At 39.8% G+C, this 20,187-nt stretch overlaps 2 protein-coding genes across 5 annotated transcripts in view; one reads left to right on the forward strand and one right to left on the reverse strand.

Annotated features, from left to right (window-relative positions):
- Positions 1 to 19,956, forward strand: part of gnb2 (guanine nucleotide binding protein (G protein), beta polypeptide 2) — a 45,320-nt gene extending 25,364 nt beyond the window's left edge. For all 3 annotated transcript variants that reach the window (XM_034178631.1, XM_034178632.1, XM_034178633.1), the window contains exons 5-10: positions 957 to 1,020; positions 1,148 to 1,310; positions 6,044 to 6,110; positions 6,187 to 6,388; positions 13,508 to 13,724; positions 17,512 to 19,956. In XM_034178631.1, coding sequence (XP_034034522.1) covers positions 957 to 1,020; positions 1,148 to 1,310; positions 6,044 to 6,110; positions 6,187 to 6,388; positions 13,508 to 13,724; positions 17,512 to 17,618 — 820 coding nt within the window. In that variant the 3' untranslated portion in view covers positions 17,619 to 19,956. The remainder of the gene's footprint in view (positions 1 to 956; positions 1,021 to 1,147; positions 1,311 to 6,043; positions 6,111 to 6,186; positions 6,389 to 13,507; positions 13,725 to 17,511) is intronic.
- Positions 16,133 to 20,187, reverse strand: part of mink1 (misshapen-like kinase 1) — a 102,486-nt gene continuing 98,431 nt past the window's right edge. Inside the window, exon 33 of one of the 2 annotated variants that reach the window (XM_034178626.1) lies at positions 16,133 to 16,153. The gene's annotated coding sequence lies outside the window, so the exon portion shown is untranslated. Of the gene's footprint in view, positions 16,160 to 20,187 lie in introns of both variants that reach the window. The other variant, XM_034178625.1, reaches the window with a different exon arrangement.

Genomic DNA, 20,187 nt, shown 5'->3' on the forward strand with positions numbered 1-20,187 from the left:
CAGGATGGAAATGAGACTATGGTGTAGAGCCCGACCGATATATCGGCCGGCCGATATTATCGGCTGATATACGCCCTTTTCAAAGTACTCACTATTCTATCGGCTGCAATTCGGCCGATAGAACGCCAATAATTTCTCATAAACAGAACAGTTACTGAAATAATGTTTGTGTCGGCAATGTAAAATGTCCTTGCACCATTTACCCAGTAGATGGAGCTCTGACTCCATTCAACTGAGAGCTGCTTACACTCCTGCTTAAATGTGTTCATCACCGGCCCCCATAGTTCGCCGTCACGCTGCACTGATCGGCTGACAAAAGCATACAAGTAAGTTTATAAGGATCTACATCCTTATCCTGAACCTGTATCTAAGTTGCAGCAACAAGAGGTACAAGATCAGATGTATTTCACAACTCTTTTTAAGGATATGTATTTGCTAATTTCACAAAGGTTTAATTCTTGAACTTGAAAATTCTTCTCTGTTATAAAGTTAATTAATATGAGGAGAAAGCTTCAGCTTTTAGCTCATATCTTTTTTTGTTAAGGGTCCAAAAAAGAACATTTTATTCATTAAAAAAAAAAATATATATATATATATATATATCGGCTGATTTATCAGCTATCAGCAAATCAGCCGATTATCAGCATTTTTTTTCATCCCGATATTGTTATCGGCATCAGCCTCAAAAAATCCATATCGGTTGGGCTGTACTGTGGTGCCCTATTGCATTGCATACTATATTTTAGTATGTAGATGTTTCCTCCATGCAGTAAAAATAAATAAATAAATTGCCCACCAGCGGCATATGCACCACTCAGACAAGACACTTGAATTTACAGTTGATGCATCAGTGATTCTGCATCGTTTACTTCATATATCAGGAATTTTTCAACACCTTTTGTACAAACATGCCTACAGAATAACAGTGATCAAGTGTAACAACAATGTCGCTACAGGCTTCTGGTTAGTGCCTCTCAAGATGGAAAACTGATCATCTGGGACAGCTACACCACCAATAAGGTAAAAGAACAAAATACGGTCAACTGAGCAGTTCACCAGCTCGACCAACACTTGAAATTTATTCTAATTGATTGTCTTTATGTTTTAATTTTACATTCCAGTATTTGTAAAATCCTTCTCCCCCTAGATACACGCCATCCCCCTGCGGTCCTCCTGGGTGATGACATGTGCATATGCGCCCTCTGGGAATTATGTTGCCTGTGGAGGACTTGACAACATCTGCTCCATTTACTGCTTGAAGACACGTGAGGGCAATGTCAGGGTCAGCAGAGAACTTCCTGGCCACACAGGTAAAAGAGTCACCCCACCCCCCCACCCCCCGTCACATTTGACATACATCTTTTTTTTTGGGAGTAAGGTGATCAAAACAAAGCCCCTTTATTTATTCATATATCAAATTTGTTTCAATTTCACATGTGCTCCAATCTGATGCCTGTGTGATTCCAGTTCATGTGACCCAGTTTTTTCTTTTTATTTATCCACATCTTGCATCTCTGTATGTTATACCGCCGCCATCGCTCAGTTCTGCTTCTCTGTCACTGAGCAGCAAACATTCAAATGCACAGTTTTCGTCTCTGACTATGTTGAACTTGTGAGGTGAGAAAACATTCCCACCTACAGATGTGTTTGGACAGCTCGGAAATCCTTGTTCCTTTGGTCCAGTTTGTTTGTTTGTTTGTTAGTTAGTCATATATCTCAAAAGGTATCAAATGGATTTCAGTGAAATTTGCTGGAGAAGTTGGCCTTTGGTCCAGCAAGAGTTGATTAGATTTTGAGCAGGTGTGTATCCAGCTTAACATTTTAATAATAGTTTTGTCTCCAGTTATATGTCACTTGTACTTTGGTTAACCACACCCCTGCTTGCACTTAAGCACACTTAAGACCGGGTAAATGGAGGATTTGGTAGATACACATTAAATTAATGTACGTTATTATTTTATTTCATCATGTGGATTATGATTTTTGTTGAATGTTTCCATGATAAACTTTTAGCACAGATTCAATTCACAGATTACAGTCAGAAAAAGGCAGGTTTTTGGCCAAAACCTCAGATGTGAAGGAAGACATCAGGCCTCTTCAGCATTATTGGTACTCCTGTTTTTAAAGATACATTTTTGAATTATTTTAAAAATAAATGCAAATTTACAATTACAATATTTCACCAAATGCCACAAAAATAATTTCACATAATGAAATGAAAAAACAAAACAAACAAAAAACAAAACAGAAATTAGAGCACTGCGCTCGTAGAACGCAAACTTCCACCAACACTAGTTTCCAATTCCACAAGGATTTTCCAGGTCAAAGTCCTGTTGGAAGTGGCTTTTCATAAGTTATAATACAAAATATAGATCAAAAGGGTTTTTCAATGTTAATATCAAATATGGTAAATCCACAGTATGGATCAGATGCGGATCAAACTTTGTCAGGTGATGTTGTGTGCCAGTCTGCACCTCACTTTCAAAGATGAGAGTGATTGGGGCTTGTTTGATGAAGATATAATGCAAAATGTACACCAAATGAGCTTTTCAGTATTAAATTCAGATGTCCACAAAATCCACAATCCAGATCAGATCCGGTGTCGTTGACCGAACGGCCCCTAAAAATCGGTCCACCCTACTGTCACTGTGCACGCGTCATTTCTGAGCATCACCAGCGTTTCGCCGTTTAACACCTTGTTTCTGCTTCAAACTGCACTCTAGTCATCATCTGTCTCCGCGACAGATATCTGAAGCTTTTGTACAACAATCAATTCCACATAAATCCAGCATGATTTCATAATAAAAGATGGAAGAAGTGATCAGAGCACCACAACAGCACAAGCTACTGCTGATGTTTTCACTGCACCTCCGTCATTTCAAAGCGTCAGTAGTGACTCACCATTTATCGCCATGTTTCTGCTGAAAACTGACTTTATAATGATTTAAGAGGTTTCCATTATTCCATTTGATTGCGTTGGGTGTAGAGACTCTGTCTCAGATGAACTGCTGTGGTCCTAAATGATGCATGCGCAGTGGAGGCAGGACGGACACCGGATCAAACTTTGTCAGGTGACAGTGAGTGACAGTCTGCACCTCAGTTTCAAATATGAGAGTGGTTGGAGCATGTTTGATGAAGATATAATGTAAAATATACATTAAACTGGGTTTTCAATGTTAAATTTAAATGGCCACAAAATCTGTAATCTGGATCAGAATTGGATCAAACTATGTCAGTCGTTAAAGGATCCCATCCACAAGAGGTATCGATAAGGGAATCTATAAAGAATCGGATCGATAAGCAGAATCGATAATGGCATCAATATCGATAAAATCTTATCAATACCATCCCTAATTGTATTGCACCAAATCCCATCGTATCGCATTGTGAGGAATTGAATCGTCATCAAATACATATCAAATCACATCGAATCAGGAACAGGGGTGAATCGTATCGCATCGTATCATCATCATTTATCACTATGTATATTGTATTGCTGGTAGTCTAACAAGGTGTGTATCGAATTGTTGTCAGTGATGAGATTCACATGCCTAATGTAAATGTATGTATGTACAATGACAATAAAGGCCTTTCATTTTCATTTCATACATAGTGAAGGGTTCATTTATGTACTTATTTAAAGGGGAACAGAAACGCCCACGGATTATTTATAGCACGAATAAACACAAAAAATGTGTGTTCTTTTGATAGTTCAAGAAACACTAAACAGCATAAAACATCTACAGAAAACCTTGTTTTAGTCGTGGTCTGAGAGGCTTTGACATCAACCGGCTGCCGCCATTTATGCAGGTCAGGCGAGTGACATCACTGGTTGAGGCACCAACAAAGAGGTTATATATGACTACTGGAGTCCGCACTCCCAATGCTGCCCACTAAATGTGAACGTCCCTTCATGGACAGTGACATGACGTCGCCTAACCAGGCAAAATATTGACTAAGTTCCCGGATGTTAATGCATTTTCAATGGGGATTCATGACTTAACACACTCAGAAAAACATTTGCAAAATACATGTTATAATGCCATTCTGACCTGGATATTAGTGTTGAAAGTTACACAGATCTCAACAACAGCACTGTTGAGCTGCACTGCTGCTGTTTTCAGCATAGCGCGGCTCCTAAAATCATTACAAACACACACATATATATATATATATTATATTTTTACACAATTATCCTTTATTGACCGAGTTTCATTCATGAAGTCAGTGGTGTGTGTGTGTGTACATCTCTGTGTGTGAGTGGTGTTTGTAAGTGTCGTCCGTGTCCTCAGACGGCACGGGCAGGAAACATACACCTGTTTATCAACCAAATGTCACAGACAAAGTGACAAGAATAACCAAAACCACTTACTTATGGAAGGAAATATTGTCTCCCTTGTTCTTCCGCTTGTGGTTTTGCCAACATGCGCAGCTTTCTGGCATATTCCACCTGTTTCTTGATGAGACTAATAGAACTTCAATGAGTGAGCTCAGTAAACTGCCCAGAACACCTCAACCAGTGACGTCAACCGGAAGTGCCCTCCACTAACTTCAGCCAATGCCAATTTACACATCAATTTAATGGCAAATTTGATTCAAATAATATCTATACTGCGCTGAAATATTCTGCAAGTGTATGAATAACACCTAATTTTTACCAAGGAAATGCACAAACAAATTCTCAAAAAGCGTTTCTGTTCCCCTTTAATTGATCTTGATGACACAGGCACCAACAGGACGGAGCAGTGAATATTTTGGATTTTATTGCATGAGCTCGGTTCATTCATGTTTTAATAATTATTTGGTGTCTGGAATTGCTTTGTGGCTCTTCGATCATATTTCACGCTGTAATCCCAAAACAGATTAATTGCTGTTGGTAAAATTTGCAGAATAATGGTGTTATCATTTGATGTTTTGGGGTACCAGCTCAGTGTCCCATCATTACACCCCACAGTGGTCCAAGGTATGTCCCTAAATGTAGGATACCTTTTTCTGTTGACCAAACGTACTGGCTTTGAGGAGGAGAAAAAAAATCAGATGAGTCTTCTAAGGCGCATCTGAGTCATGTTGTGGGCTTATATATGTTTTCTTTGGGGCAGTAGAATATTTGTTTTACTGTTTAAGTAGATGTTTAGTTACCTGGTTAGGTCAGAAAAGTGCATCCTGACAAATTAACAGATTACTTGTTTTAGGACAGAAAATTGGATTGGATTGGTATCAGCAGATACTAAAGGTTCCACTATCGGTATCATATCAGACATGAAAAAGTGGTATGATACCACCCCTGGGTTTTGTGGATACTTTTTTGTGTATAGCTGATAACATGCACTCTAAAAACGGAACTGCTGTTTCAACAGGAAAAATTGATGTAGCAGTTTGCATAGATTTTTTTTAAAGTTATTTCAACTTAATTATTTAATTGTCAACTGAGTTAATGGCACAAGACTTCTTTAGTTAAGTTGAAATAACTTTAGTTAAATTGCAAATTGTTACATCACTTTTTCTTGTTGAGACAGCGGTTCATTTTTTTAGACTGTGATAGACACTTGATACTTGCACCGTAGGTGGCTCATAGGAAGTAAACAAGCCTGTATTTTTAAGGTATATTAATTGATTTGGACTATTTTATTTTATTTTTGTATTTGTTGCCAAGTTTGGACTTTGTGCACTTGTATGTTCTGCTGACGCTCCCGGCTGTTGATGATAATGTAATGGCTCTAGAAATGCTTCAGGATGGTTTCCTGCAATGACTGGGATGTTTTTGTTTATACTGCTTTACTTTGTGTTATTTTGATGTTAAATCAAACACACAATTCATGGGTCATGATGCTGACACCAGTCAGAACAAAATCATAATCAGCATTCAGGAAAATGTTAATGTAACTGTGGGCAACTGTGCTTGCAAACTGATTAGGACAGAATACAATAATAATGTGTATTTAAATACGAAGAAACTCAGTTTGTTTTTTTAATGGCACAGATTTAATCAAATAACCACTGTACAAATAAAAAAGTCTTAATGTGAACATGTAACTTCCCTCAGGTTATCTGTCTTGTTGCCGTTTCATGGACGACAATCAAATCATTACAAGTTCAGGAGACACCACATGGTGAGTGTGAAAGGTCAAATCTACAAATGTCTTTTCCTAAGCCAGTCAGTGTGTTACTCTTCGTTTTCTGCCCCAGTGCACTGTGGGACATTGAGACGAGCCAGCAGACCACTGTTTTCACGGGCCACACCGGTGATGTCATGAGCGTGTCCTTGTCGCCTGACCACCGCACCTTTGTGTCAGGAGCCTGCGACGCTTCAGTCAAACTGTGGGACATCAGGGATAGCATGTGCCGGCAGACCTTCACGGGACACGAGTCGGACATCAACGCTGTCTGTGTGAGTGATGTGAAAACAGGGTTTCTCAACCTTTTCTACTTTAAGTTGCACCTGTTCATACTTGTAAGGAGTTGTGGCCCATGAAAAACACACCCCCAATTATTTTGGCAAATCTAGTCTAATAATCTGTTTGTAAAGTGTATTAATAGATTTCAGCATCCCTCCCTTTTACAGATGGGAGCCCAGGAATTAAATGAATCCAAAAAAGCAAACTGTAATCTGAATTGTATTTTTGGAGACTTTTAGTATTTTTTGGCAAAATAGTAACACTGCTGTTATTTTTTCCCTTAAGGATTTGTTTTCTCCACCTGTCCTTATATCACAGTGTAGAATTTTAGTTTGTCTAACAGAGTCCCAAACTGATGATGATTAAAGTTGAACAAATCATATATTTAGTAAATGATGTTTATACATTTTTACTTGCTACAGTGGGGTAAAAAAGTACTTATTCAGTCCCTGAATGTGCAAGTTCTCCTACTTAGAAAGATGAGAGAGGTCTGTAATTTTCATCATAGGTACACTTCAACTATGAGAGAGAAAATGAGAAAAAAATCCAGGAAATCACATTGTAGGATTTTTAAAGAATTTATTTGTAAATTATGGTGGAAAATAAGTATTTGGTCAATAAAAAAAAGTTCAACTCAATACTTTGTAACATAATCTTTGTTGGCAATGACAGAGGTCAAACATTTCCTGTAAGTCTTCACAAGGTTTACACACACTGTAGCTGGTATTTTGGCCCATTCCTCCATGCAGATCTCCTCTAGAGCAGTGATGTTTTGGGGCTGTCGCTGGGCAACACGGATTTTCAACACAAATTGTCTATGGTGTTGAGGTCTGGAGACTGGCTAGGCCACTCCAGGGCCTTGAAATGTTTTTTATGGAGCCACTCCTTTGTTGCCCGAGTGGTGTGTTTGGGATCATTGTCATGCTGGAAGACCCAACCGTGTTGCATCTTCAATGCTCTCACTGAAGGAAGGAGGTTTTGCCTTAAGATCTCATGATACATGGCCGCGTTCATTCTTCCCTTAACACGGATCAGTCGTCCTGTTCCCTTTGCAGAAAAAACAGCCCCAAAGCATGATGTTTCCACCCCCATGCTTCACAGTAGATATGGTGTTCTTGGGATGCAACTCAGCATTCTTCTTCCTCCAAAAAAAAACTAGTTGAGTTTTTACCAAAAAGTTCTATGTTGGTTTCATCTGACCACATGATATTCTCCCATTCCTCTTCTGGATCATCATATGCTCTCTGGCAAACTTCAGACGGGCCTGGACATGTACTGGCTTAAGCAGTGGGACACGCCTGGCACTGCAGGATTTGAGTCCCTTTCTGCGTAGTGTGTAGCCTTTGTTACTTTGGTCCCAGCTCTCTGCAGGTCATTCATCAGGTCCCTCCATGTAGTTCTTGGATTTTTGTTCACCGTTCTCATGATCATTTAACCCCACAGGTTGACATCTTGCGTGGATCCCCAAATCAATGGAGATTATTAATGGTCTTGTATGTCTTCCATTTTCTTACAATTGCTCCCACAGTTGTTTTATTCACACCAGCCTGCTTGACTATTGTAGATTCACTCTTCCCAGCCTGGTGCAGGTCTACAATTTTCTTCCTGGTGTCCTTCGACAGCTGTTTGGTCTTGCCCATGATTGAGTTTGGAGTCTGAGTGTTTGAGGCTGTGGACAGGTGTCTTTTATACAGATAATGTGTTCCAACAGGTGCTATTAATACAGGTAACAGGTGGAGGACAGAAAAAGTTCTTGAAGAAGAAGTTACAGGTCTGTGAGAGCCAGAAATCTTGCTTGCTTGTGGGTGACCAAATACTTATTTTCCACCACAATTTACAAATAAATTCTTTAAAAATCCTACAATGTGATTTCCTGGATTTTTTTTTTCTCATTTTGTCTCTCATAGTTGAAGTGTACCTATGATGAAAATTACAGGCCTCTCATCTTTCTAAGTAGGAGAACTTGCACAATCAGGGACTGACTAAATACTTTTTTACCCCACTGTATGTAAAACATCTACTTTCCAACATAGGTTAGATTAATATTAGAATATTAATATTATTAATACCGTACATTACCAAAGATTAGCTCCAACTTAGAAAAACAATTGTGGTTCACGAGATGGCACTACAAAAACCACTCATGTGCCATGGCCCAGTGGGTGAGAAATCTGCCTTTAAAAAGAAAAAATATATAATTTGAGTCCATTACATTTGCATAAATCTCTAGCTAATGATGAAAAAGAGCAACAGGAAGATACATTTTATGTGAAGCGCTCCTTATTCTCAAACAAAATACAAATCAAAATACAAATCAAAAATTATGTGTGCATGTATGTATGTATGAGGTTTTGCAGTAATGTCAGAAGTTAAGGGGGTGTTGACTGACATTGAGTATTAGTATCTGTGACTAAGCCTTCCTGATTGATGTTCCAGTTACTCAAAGATAAAGCGTGTTCAGTCATGTCCCAGAGGATGGTGAGTTAGTGAGTTTGTCATGAAGAAGGACAACAGCTTTATCTGATTACTCTAAAGCCCCCATCACACATAGCAAGAATGTGCAGGAACCAGGCCGACTTGGCAAATATGGTCATAATTCGGATGCAGTCGGGAGGAAAAGAGGCGTGGTCAGCCGTGTCAGAACGCATCCGGACTGCCTCGTGCACACCTGCAGGATGCCGCCCAGACATATTACAGACAAAAGTCAGATGACACAGACTGCTGTCAGACAGCACTGACGTTGGAGCTGTCACTCACTCACTCACTCACTCACTCACTCACTCACTCACTCACTCACTCACTCACTCACTCACTCACTCACTCACTCACTCACTCACTCACTCACAAACTCACTCACTCACAAACTCAACCACACAATCAAATCTTCGCTCGTCCTCACCTTCCCAGCGCAAAACTGACCTCTCATCAGTGTGTGTCTCATATGACGGAGTGCGCGCATGTACGTGCATAGAACAGGTGATCCAAACAGCATGCGAGTGTGTGGCCAAATGAAATGTCCACTCAGCTGCACGCGCGTGTTCATAATTGGCTGAACGAACTGCTGCACATGCATGTGCCTGCGTGCGTAGAACAGGTGATCAAAGCAGCATGGGAGTTCAGTTGCATGTATGTGTGTTCATAAAGGCTGCGCCAGCTACTCCGAGTGCACACGTGGGGTGCATGTGCGCACACGAGCACAGGAGCTGTCCATCCAGAGAGTGTATAAACAGCCTGACAACTGTCAGTAATCACCTGCTTGTGTTCAGTCTGGTGCTAGATTTTACCTGTCCGGCAGGACTCCTTAACTGCTGCTGAACTGTGCTGGCAGTGCACCAACTTCCCACATGTGCACAACATTCTTCAGATGCAGCCATCGGACTTTTTCTTCTCTCTTTTTTTAAACTTTTTTGTTATCATTTTACTTGATACGCGTCTTAACACAACATGCAGTTGGATTATCGTTGTGGGACGGCACTTCATTTATGATTTATTTATGCCAGAGGTGGATTATGCATTTGTCATTCGATCGACATTGCCAGCACACAGTGCAGCCGGGTGAAAGGGACTTCACCAGCTGTCTGTGCTGCGCTGTGGAATGCGAGGTACCGTTGATGAGTTGCGTGTGTATTTTTATTGTCATGGGCTGAGGAAACATTTCCACATCATACCTGCTAGAGACTTAGGAGGTGAACATGTAATAATACATGCATTACAGCAGCGACATCCCGTTCAGCTGCGTTGCGGGCCGCTGCACCGAGCCTCTGACATGTGCACAGTGCCACATACATGTTATTACATAACATTTCCTTTGTCCTCCCTGGCTGGGGTCCAGTGGAGTGCAATGTCATTTTGACTGCGATCAGATGACGCACAAACTGCACATAGACCGCCGTCAGATGTGCATCGCATCTTGATGGTGCCAAGAGTGTTTTGAACATGTGGAACACACTCGGGACAGCCGAGCGAATGGGACCAAATATGTAGATGTTCACAGGCTGCCCTCCATTGGTCTTCAGACCGCAAGTCAATACTTCCTGATTGTGGCCGGATATGTCATTCTGATGCCATTCGGCCTCAGTCAGCATGGAACTTTTAAGTAAGATGTCAGGGTTTAGTGGCTATGTGAGATGAATGTGTTAGTGTTCGTGCTAATGCATCAATTTCTAATAGTTCCGGCTTTAATGCAAGACAGAAAATTAGTGCACTGCCACAGGACTTTACAGCAAACAACCCAGCCGTTAGAGAGCTTTGAGTAAGACTTTGAATCATCATTCATACGTGTTGTCCATTTGAGAAATATTTTGTTTCTGTAATATTTTTAAATATTCTGATACACTGAAATTACAGTGCATCTGGAAAGTAATCACAGCACTTCACTTTTCCACATTTTTTTTTATGTTACAGCCTTATTCCAAAATCAATTTTTTCCTCAAACTTCTACACAGTATCGCATAATGACAATGTGAAAAAAGTTTTTTTAATTTTATTTTTGCTAACTTATTAAAAAAACTTAAGAAATCACATGTACATAAGTGTTCACAGACCAATCAATCAATCAATCAATTTTATTTATATAGCACCAAATCACAACAAACAGTTGCCCCAAGGCACTTTATATTGTAAGGCAAGGCCATACAATAATTACGTAAAAACCCCAACGGTCAAAACTACCCCCTGTGAGCAAGCACTTGGCGACAGTGGGAAGGAAAAACTCCCTTTTAACAGGAAGAAACCTCCAGCAGAACCAGGCTCAGGGAGGGGCAGTCTTCTGCTGGGACTGGTTGGGGCTGAGGGAGAGAACCAGGAAAAAGACATGCTGTGGAGGGGAGCATAGATCAATCACTAATGATTAAATGCAGAGTGGTGCATACAGAGCAAAAAGAGAAAGAAACACTCAGTGCATCATGGGAACCCCCCAGCAGTCTAAGTCTATAGCAGCATAACTAAGGGATGGTTCAGGGTCACCTGATCCAGCCCTAACTATAAGCTTTAGCAAAAAGGAACGTTTTAAGCCTAATCTTAAAAGTAGAAAGGGTGTCTGTCTCCCTGATCTGCATTGGGAGCTGGTTCCACAGGAGAGGAGCCTGAAAGCTGAAGGCTCTGCCTCCCATTCTACTCTTACAAACCCTAGGAACTACAAGTAAGCCTGCAGTCTGAGAGCGAAGCGCTCTATTGGGGTGATATGGTACTATGAGGTCCCTAAGATAAGATGGGACCTGATTATTCAAAACCTTATAAGTAAGAAGAAGAATTTTAAATTCTACTCTAGAATTAACAGGAAGCCAATGAAGAGAGGCCAGTATGGGTGAGATATGCTCTCTCCTTCTAGTCCCTGTCAGTACTCTAGCTGCAGCATTTTGAATTAACTGAAGGCTTTTCAGGGAACTTTTAGGACAACCTGATAATAATGAATTACAATAGTCCAGCCTAGAGGAAATAAATGCATGAATTAGTTTTTCAGCATCACTCTGAGACCTTTCTAATTTTAGAAATATTGCGTAAATGCAAAAAAGCAGTCCTACATATTTGTTTAATATGCGCATTGAATGACATATCCTGATCAAAAATGACTCCAAGATTTCTCACAGTATTACTAGAGGTCAGGGTAATGCCATCCAGAGTAAGGATCTGGTTAGACACCATGTTTCTAAGATTTGTTGGGCCAAGTACAATAACTTCAGATGTTGCCATGAAGCTCAAAATTGAGCTCAGGTGCATCCTGTTTCCATAGATCATGCTTGAGATGTTTCTAAGGCTTAATTGGAGTCCACCTGGGGTAAATTCAGTTGATTGGACATGATTTAGAAAGACACACACCTGTCCACATATAAGGTGCTACAGTTTACACTGCATGTCAGAGCACAAACCAAACATGAAGTCAAAAGAATTGTCTGTAGACCTCTGAGTCAGGATTGTCTAGAGACACAAATCTGGGGAAGGATACAGAAACATTTCTGCTGCTTTGAAGGTCCCAATGACCACAGTGGCCTCCATCATCTGTAAATGGAACAAGTTTGGATCCACCAGGAATCTTCCTAGAGGTGGCCACCTGTCTAAACGGAGTGATCAGGGAGAAGGGCCTTCAGTCAGGGAGGTGACCAATAACCTGATGGTCACTCTGTCAGAGCTCCAGCGTTCCTCTGTGGAGAGAAGAGAACCTTCCAGAAGGACAGTCATCTTTGCAGCAATCCACTAATTAGGCCTGTATGGTAGAGTGGTCAGACGGAAGCCACTCCTTATAGTGCAGCAAATAACTGAAGAAATCTTTTAAATGGTGATGCAAGCACCAAATTTGGCACAAATACACCTTAGACATTACCCTTTTGAATTTTCAATAGGCAGCCAGTCAATTGAAGAATTACACAGGGGTCAAAATTAAAAGATGCTTCAATCATATTGAAAACTGCACCACATGTTTTGTCTGATCACAGAGATTCCAAAAAGGTATTGTTTGAACTGTCTGTGATTGAACATCTGTGGAGAGATCTGAAAATGGCTGTGCACCGATGCTCCCCATCCAACCAGATGGCTCTTGAGAGGTGCTGCAGAGGAATGGGCAAAACTGCCCAAAGATAGGTGCATCAAGCTTGTGGCATCACATTCAAGAAGACTTGAGGCTGTAATTGCTGCCAAAGGTGCATCAAGTTGTGCATGTGATTTCTTTTTTTTTTTTTTTTTTTTAGTATTTAATTTTTAATAAATTAGCAAAAATTTCAACAACAAAAATTTCCATGTTGTCATTATGGAGTGTTGTGAGTAGTATTTTGAAGGTGTTGGGGGCGGTGGGTGATAAATCGACTCCATTTTGGAATAAGACTGTAACATAAAGTATGGAAAATGTGCAGTGCTGTAAATACTTTCTGGATGTACTGTAGCAATAGTTTTCACAAGAATTATTTTTAAGTTTTCATTATGACACACTATCAAGCATATAATATAAAGACTTTGATTGGATTATGATTAAAAAATGGCACCAAGCAACAGCAGGAGTTCCATTTTATACAGTATCAGTTTATTGCATTTAACAGTTTGTCCATGTTTTCTTTGGTGTGTTCTTATTTTATTTTTGATTAATTCATGCTTCTTGCATTTCCACATGCCCGCTTCCACAGTTCTTTCCCAATGGCAGCGCCTTTGCCACTGGCTCTGATGACGCCACCTGCAGGCTATTTGACCTGCGTGCGGACCAGGAGCTCGGCCTCTATTGTCATGACAACATCATCTGTGGCATCACCTCTGTGGCTTTCTCACGCTCCGGACGCCTGCTGCTGGCTGGTTATGACGATTTCAACTGCAACATTTGGGACGCCATGAAGGGAGACAGAGCAGGCGAGTGCAGTAAAGACAAGAAAAAGCTTTTCTGTTTTGGAAATGTAATGAAATTTAAATCCACGAGTCTACTCACCAGTGCTGCAAACATGGAAAATGCTGGTTGCATTTGTGATTGTGAGGTATGACTGCAAGTGTTTCTTTAAGTTAAACCAGCTAATAAATGTCAAAAGAAGGCGACAGGATGTTTAGTTTTCACGCAAAATAAATAAGCAAATAACATCAATAAGAAACCAACAGCAGTGTCATCAGCTCTATGTGGATCACCGACATAATCACTAACAAGGTACAACCCGTCTGATGGCGTCACAGTGTGTTTATGTTAGTGCGTTTGAAGGATTTTCACAATAAAAGCATTAACGGAACACTTGCTTTAGGAATTTAAAATGTTACTTCGTATATTATTAGACAAAAAACAATGTGCAAAAACAACAGTATGACGTCCTGTATCGTTTAAGAGTTGAAATTCAGTGAGAACCTTATTTTGAATTATGTAAGCAGACACCCAGAGCTGGTTAGTTACACTTTCTGCCTTCAGGAACAAAGAAGGTAAATAAGAAATTACACATCAGTCATGTTGTTAAATCTTGCAAACAATCACAGTAGATGTGTCATTGGAAGTGTGCACGCCATTGCATTTCTAAGCTTTGATGGATGCATCCTAAATTATAGGCTGAAAAAACTTGCAATATGTTTTTGTTTAGGCTGCAAATAAAATTTATGAATTAACTGTAAATGAATAACAACTTAGAGTCAGATCTCTATAACTTAATGTGAGTACAGTGCATCTGGAAAGTATTCATAGCACTTCACATTTTCCACATTTTTTTATGTTACAGCCTTATTTTAAATTGGAGTAAATTAATCAATAAATGTATTTATTTATTTTTTCCCCCTCAAAATTCTACACCCCATAATGACAACATGAAAAAAAATTATTATTTTTTTTTTTAAATTGTTGGTAAATTTATTAAAAATAAAAACTAAGAAATCACATGTACTTAAATATTCACACCCTTTGCTCTGTACTTTGTTTTGCACTTTTGGCAGCAATTACAGAAGTCTTCTTGAATGTGATGCCACAAGCTTGATGCACCTATCTTTGGGCACTTTTGTCCATTCCTCTTTGCAGCACCTCTCAAGATCTATCAGGTTGGATGGTGAGCGTCGGTGCACAGCCATTTTCAGATCTCTCCAGAGATGTTCAATCAGATTCAGGTCTGGGCTCTGGCTGGGCCACTCAAGGACATTCACAGAGTTGTCCTGAAGCCACTCCTTTGATATCTTGGCTGTACGCATAGTGTTATTGTCCTGCTGAAAGATGAACCGTCACCCCAGTCTGAGGTCAAGAGCACTCTGGAGCAGGTTTTCATCCAGGATGTCTCTGTATATTGCTGTATTTATCTTTCCCTCAATCCTGACTAGTCTCCCAGTTCCTGTCGCTGAAAAATATCCCCGCAGGACAATGCTGGTACCACCATGCTTCACTGTAGCGATGGTGCCTCGTTTCCTCCAAATATGATGTCTGGCAGTCACACCAAAGAGTTTAATCTTTGTCTCATCAGAAAAGAGAATTTTGTCTCTCATGGTCTGAGAGTCCGTCAGGTGCCTTTTGACAAACTCCAGGCGGGCTGCCATGTGCCTTTTACTAAGGAGTGGCTTCCATCTGGCCACTCTACCATACAGGCCTGATTGGTGGATTGCTGCAGAGATGGTTGTCCTTCTGGAAGGTTCTCCTCTCTCCACAGAGGAATACTGTAGCTCTGACAGAGTGACCATCTAGTTCTTGGTCACCTCCCTGATTAAGGCCTTTCTCCCCCAATCACTTAGTTTAGAGGAGCAGCCAGCTCTAGGAAGAGTCCTGGTGGATCCAGACTTCTTCCATTATGGATTATGGATGTACACTGTGCTTATATGAACCTTCAAAGCAGCAGAAATGTTTCTGTAGCCTTCCTCAGATTTGTATCTTTAGACAATCCTGTCTCAGAGGTCTCCAGGCAATTCCTTTGACTCCATGGTTGGTTTGTGCTCTGACCTGCACTGTCAACCTTTATATGTACACAGGTGTGTGCCTTTCCAAATCATGCCCTATTAACTGAATTTACCCCAGGTGGACTCCAATTAAGCTGTAACATCTCAAGGATGATCAGTGGAAATAGGATGCACCTGAGCTCAATTTTGAGCTTCATGGCAATGGCTGTGAATACTTATCCACATGTGATTTCTTTGTTTAGTTTTAATAAATTTGCAAAAATCTGGAAAAAAAGCTTTTCGCATTGTCATTATGGAGTATTGTGTGTAAAATTTTGAGGAAAAAATTGACTCCATTTTGGAATAAGGCTGCAACATTAAAAAAAAGTGTGAAAAAAGTGGAGCACTGTGAATACTTTATAGATGCACTGTAGTTTACTCCTGACCACACACACACACACACACATATATATATATATATAAAATCATCATTCTCTCCTCGGCTGTGATGACTGTGCTGTATGAGACATTACATTTCTACAGAGACTATTTCCCACTGGTAACAAACCTCCACCTGTTGCTCATTGTTCAGTAAAGTTTGAGGGTAATAAAACAAGCAACTGTATGATAGTTGGTTTACAGAACAGTAAACAAGTTCCATTTCTGCCTTGGCTAGCTTACTCGAGTAATGCACCATTTGTTTTATATTATAGCTGTTTGTATTTCCTGATTACCTCACCGCCAAGCACAAAGAAGCTGTGTTATGGCCGTGTCTGTCTGTCTGTCTGTCTGTCCACTGCGATATTTTCAAAATGCAAAGAGGACTTTCTTCAAACTTAGTGGATAAACTCAATGCATGGTTCTGTGAAGCACAGGTCATACCAAGATCACAGATCAAAGGTCAAGGTCAAATCAGAGGTCAGCATCTAAATACATGAATGACCATATCTCAGGAAGTAGATGAGATACTGAAATGAGATTTTTTTTTTTTTTTTTTTTTGACAGTCCTGCTCTCCTGAGGCTAACATGAATCAAATATCTGGCATTGATAAAGTCACATGATGATGCTACGCAAAGTCAAGTAATTAGCTTTCCATGTTGAGGCACTCCATTGGCACGTGTTCAGTATACTACTTGTACATATTCAAAGCAGCCATCTATCTGGTGAGATGATGGTCTGTCATGTCTGGTGGATTCTGGAGCACTAAATGGTCCTATCCTGGATAAGGTTCTGCCTGGCTGGACTGGATCTGTTCGCAGTGTTATCTTCAAAATGCACTGAGTGATTTTAAATTAACTTTGTGGATAAACTCAGTTATTATCTTACAACACAGTTCATGTCAAAAACTAAGGTCAAATCATAGTCTAAAATACACCATATATATCAGGAATGAGGAGACATTGAAATGTGGTTGTTCTTTATATAAACTGGTACAGGACTAATATAAACCAGTATATTAGGAAAACAAATTCGACCTGCCGACATTTCTTGACATAGTGATGAAACTAACGTATATTAATGATTAGAAAGTAGTAGGCTACTAGTTATTTTGTTATTTTGAATGTCAGCTGCTGCGTGCACTCAGATTAATTCCTTCCTAAGCTAATAATAATAATGGGGGGAAAGGATTTATTACAAATGAAATAATCATCAAAGGTGAATCTACCAGTCAGATGTTTGATTATTATTATTTTAATATGAATTTCTCCTTTAAAATACCAAATGCAGGGTAAGCTTTCTTCTTCTTTTGTCCGTGTTACAGTGGTAAGGTTTGGCGTAGCAGTAACGTGTCTTTGTTTCTTGTCGCTCCTTCAGGAGTCCTGGCCGGTCACGACAATCGTGTGAGCTGTCTCGGTGTCACAAATGACGGCATGGCGGCGTGCACCGGGTCCTGGGATAGCTTCCTTAAGATCTGGAACTGAATGGTTTCATAAGCCATGCACATAAACGGCAAAAACACACTTCCAGACGGTCACTTTGGGACACGGTTTGCACCCTGTATTCACACTGTATGTAAGATCCAACAAAGTGCAACACAGTACTGTACATAACGTGATTTTACACAAAGGCACAGTATGCCGGATGACACAAGACCTGCAGCTGATTTACGTACACAGGAGCAAGGCTACACCACACACAGCCAAGGCCGTTAAAGATTTAGAAATTGTTTTAGTCGTCTGCCACAGCATATTGGAGATGAAAAAAGATTTAGAAATTGTTTTAGTCGTCTGCCACAGCATATTGGAGATGAAAACCAAGGTCAAAGTGCGGACTGTCAGCCTTAATCTGAGGGTATTTATATTAAAATGAGAAGAAAGTTGCCCATATTTTGAAGCATCAAAAGTAACTGGATGATTGGCAGCTGAATTTCACAGCAAGGCGCGTACATTCACGTATTTAACATATCATGTAAGCAGATGACAAGCCTAGATTGGTTTTCACATGTTGGATTTTGAATCTGTTAGTAGTGTGAAGTCTGAAAACTGAAGCAAACCATCATTAGGCTGAAAAACTGAACACATTATGGAGAAAGAACTGCTTCTGACCAGATAAACAGTTTAAAAAGAAAATGCACCAGTGAGCCTGAAAACCAGCTGGAACAAATGTGGTAGATGACATTTATTTCCTTGTGAATTATTGACCAACAGTTGGCCAGATCAAGAACACACTACAAGAGGTAGGGATAACCGGGGCAAGTCTGCAATCCAGAGTTCACCAGAGCAAATACAGAGCATTTAGCACAATATATAAAACTATTTGTAAGCTTCAGAACAGTTTTCCAAAAAATGTCTAACAAACCATAAATCTTTAATCTTGTGCAGTTGCCTCTGACAGTCGAGGTAGGACAGATTTGGTCAAAACCTGATTTTTTTTTTTTGGTCATGGAAGTGCTACATTTTGATGCAGATTTGGAAGTAGTTCTACATCTCTCTTTCTGTACCATTTGCGCGTTTAACAAAGAACCAGACATCTGCCATCATAAAGCTTTAATACACTAGCAGAGGTAAACATGCTGACTGCTTATTAAACAACTAATTCTGTGATGTTTAAGGTTATATTATCTGATAACATTCAACCAGATGCTTAAAGAAGTTATAATGTGCACCTGTTCACCAAAATAATGTGGACCACACCCAGGTACAGGTGTTTTAAAACAATTCAAATCTTCAGACAGAAAAAAGTTCCTCCTAGATGGTGGTGTGTTGAATCTTACATAAAAACATGTTTAGGTTTTCAGTGAAACTTTCTTTCTGCACCTGTTGCTTTAAACGTAAATGAGCATCTGCTTGCCAGGCCCACTCTCTCTTCAAAGAGGAGAGTTTGCTTTTTCTCCTCCTACAGACCAAGCACTAGTCCAGGCCATGGACGTTTGTTACATATGTCACAGAAGTCTAGAACAAGTCATTTCAGGCCTAAATCTTACATGCATCACTTGTGTGCACAAACAAAATCTTTGGAGGTTTGAGGATGTTTTACACAAAATGGCCACATTAAGTAGATAAACAGATTTTGGACAATGCCACCCCTTTAAACTTTCTTATAGCGCATATCCATTGATCGGTTGCCGCTGTGCTGTGGTAGATGGCTAAAATAACCATAGAATAAAAAAATAAAACAATAAATGGACCTGACTGTACACACATCTGTAAAAATGTACAACATGACCAAATACAGTTGAATCTTCAGCTGCTTAAACACACGTTACCAGAAGCCTTTTAACACGTCTCATACACTCGTTCACACAAACGCTTTGGGGTTTGTTTGTTTTTTTTCTGGAGTTATCTGACAGTTCGGTCTTTGTTTACAATGATGCACTTCAGATTATGTTTGCCTTTTTGTTTCAGTTATGGTGTACAGGAATGATGGTCAGGTGTTGTGTGGGACAGGGGGTGGGGTGGGGAGTGACTAACTAGATGGACAAAGTCCAAGGAAAATACCGTTTTTACTCCATCTGGCTCCAAACATACCTTCATGTAGTCACTCTTTTATAGATATGTACACCTGCATCTGTTTTGTGGTTTCAGATTTCTTAACTTTTTTTTTTAAGCAGTCATTGTTTCCCTGTGTGCCTCAGATACACTTTAAGGATTATTAATATAGAGTATTGCTAAAGTTAAAAGAACTCAAAGATATGATATTTGGGGAAGTGGGGGGTGTTCTGACAGTTTAATGATGCAGGAGCCGACGTTCACTTTGTCAGTGTTATCTGAAGATGATGGTAGAACTGTACATAATAAATAGATCTCGCCTCTCCTGCCAGTTATACTGTGGTTTTTTATTTTTTTGGAATAACTTACAAGCAGATAAAGTATCTGAAAAATAGTCACTGTGTACATTTGAAAACAGCTTTGTTTACAGTCATTTTCATATTAATTTACCACATGCAAATATCATGAATACATTTGCTTTAATACTTGAGATTTTGCACAGTGATTTTCACTGAAGACTTGAAAATGGTCAAAGCTTTTCATGTGGGGAAAATATATGAAG

Source organism: Thalassophryne amazonica, chromosome 9 (genome assembly GCF_902500255.1).
Source record: "Thalassophryne amazonica chromosome 9, fThaAma1.1, whole genome shotgun sequence".
Lineage (NCBI taxonomy): Eukaryota > Metazoa > Chordata > Actinopteri > Batrachoidiformes > Batrachoididae > Thalassophryne > Thalassophryne amazonica.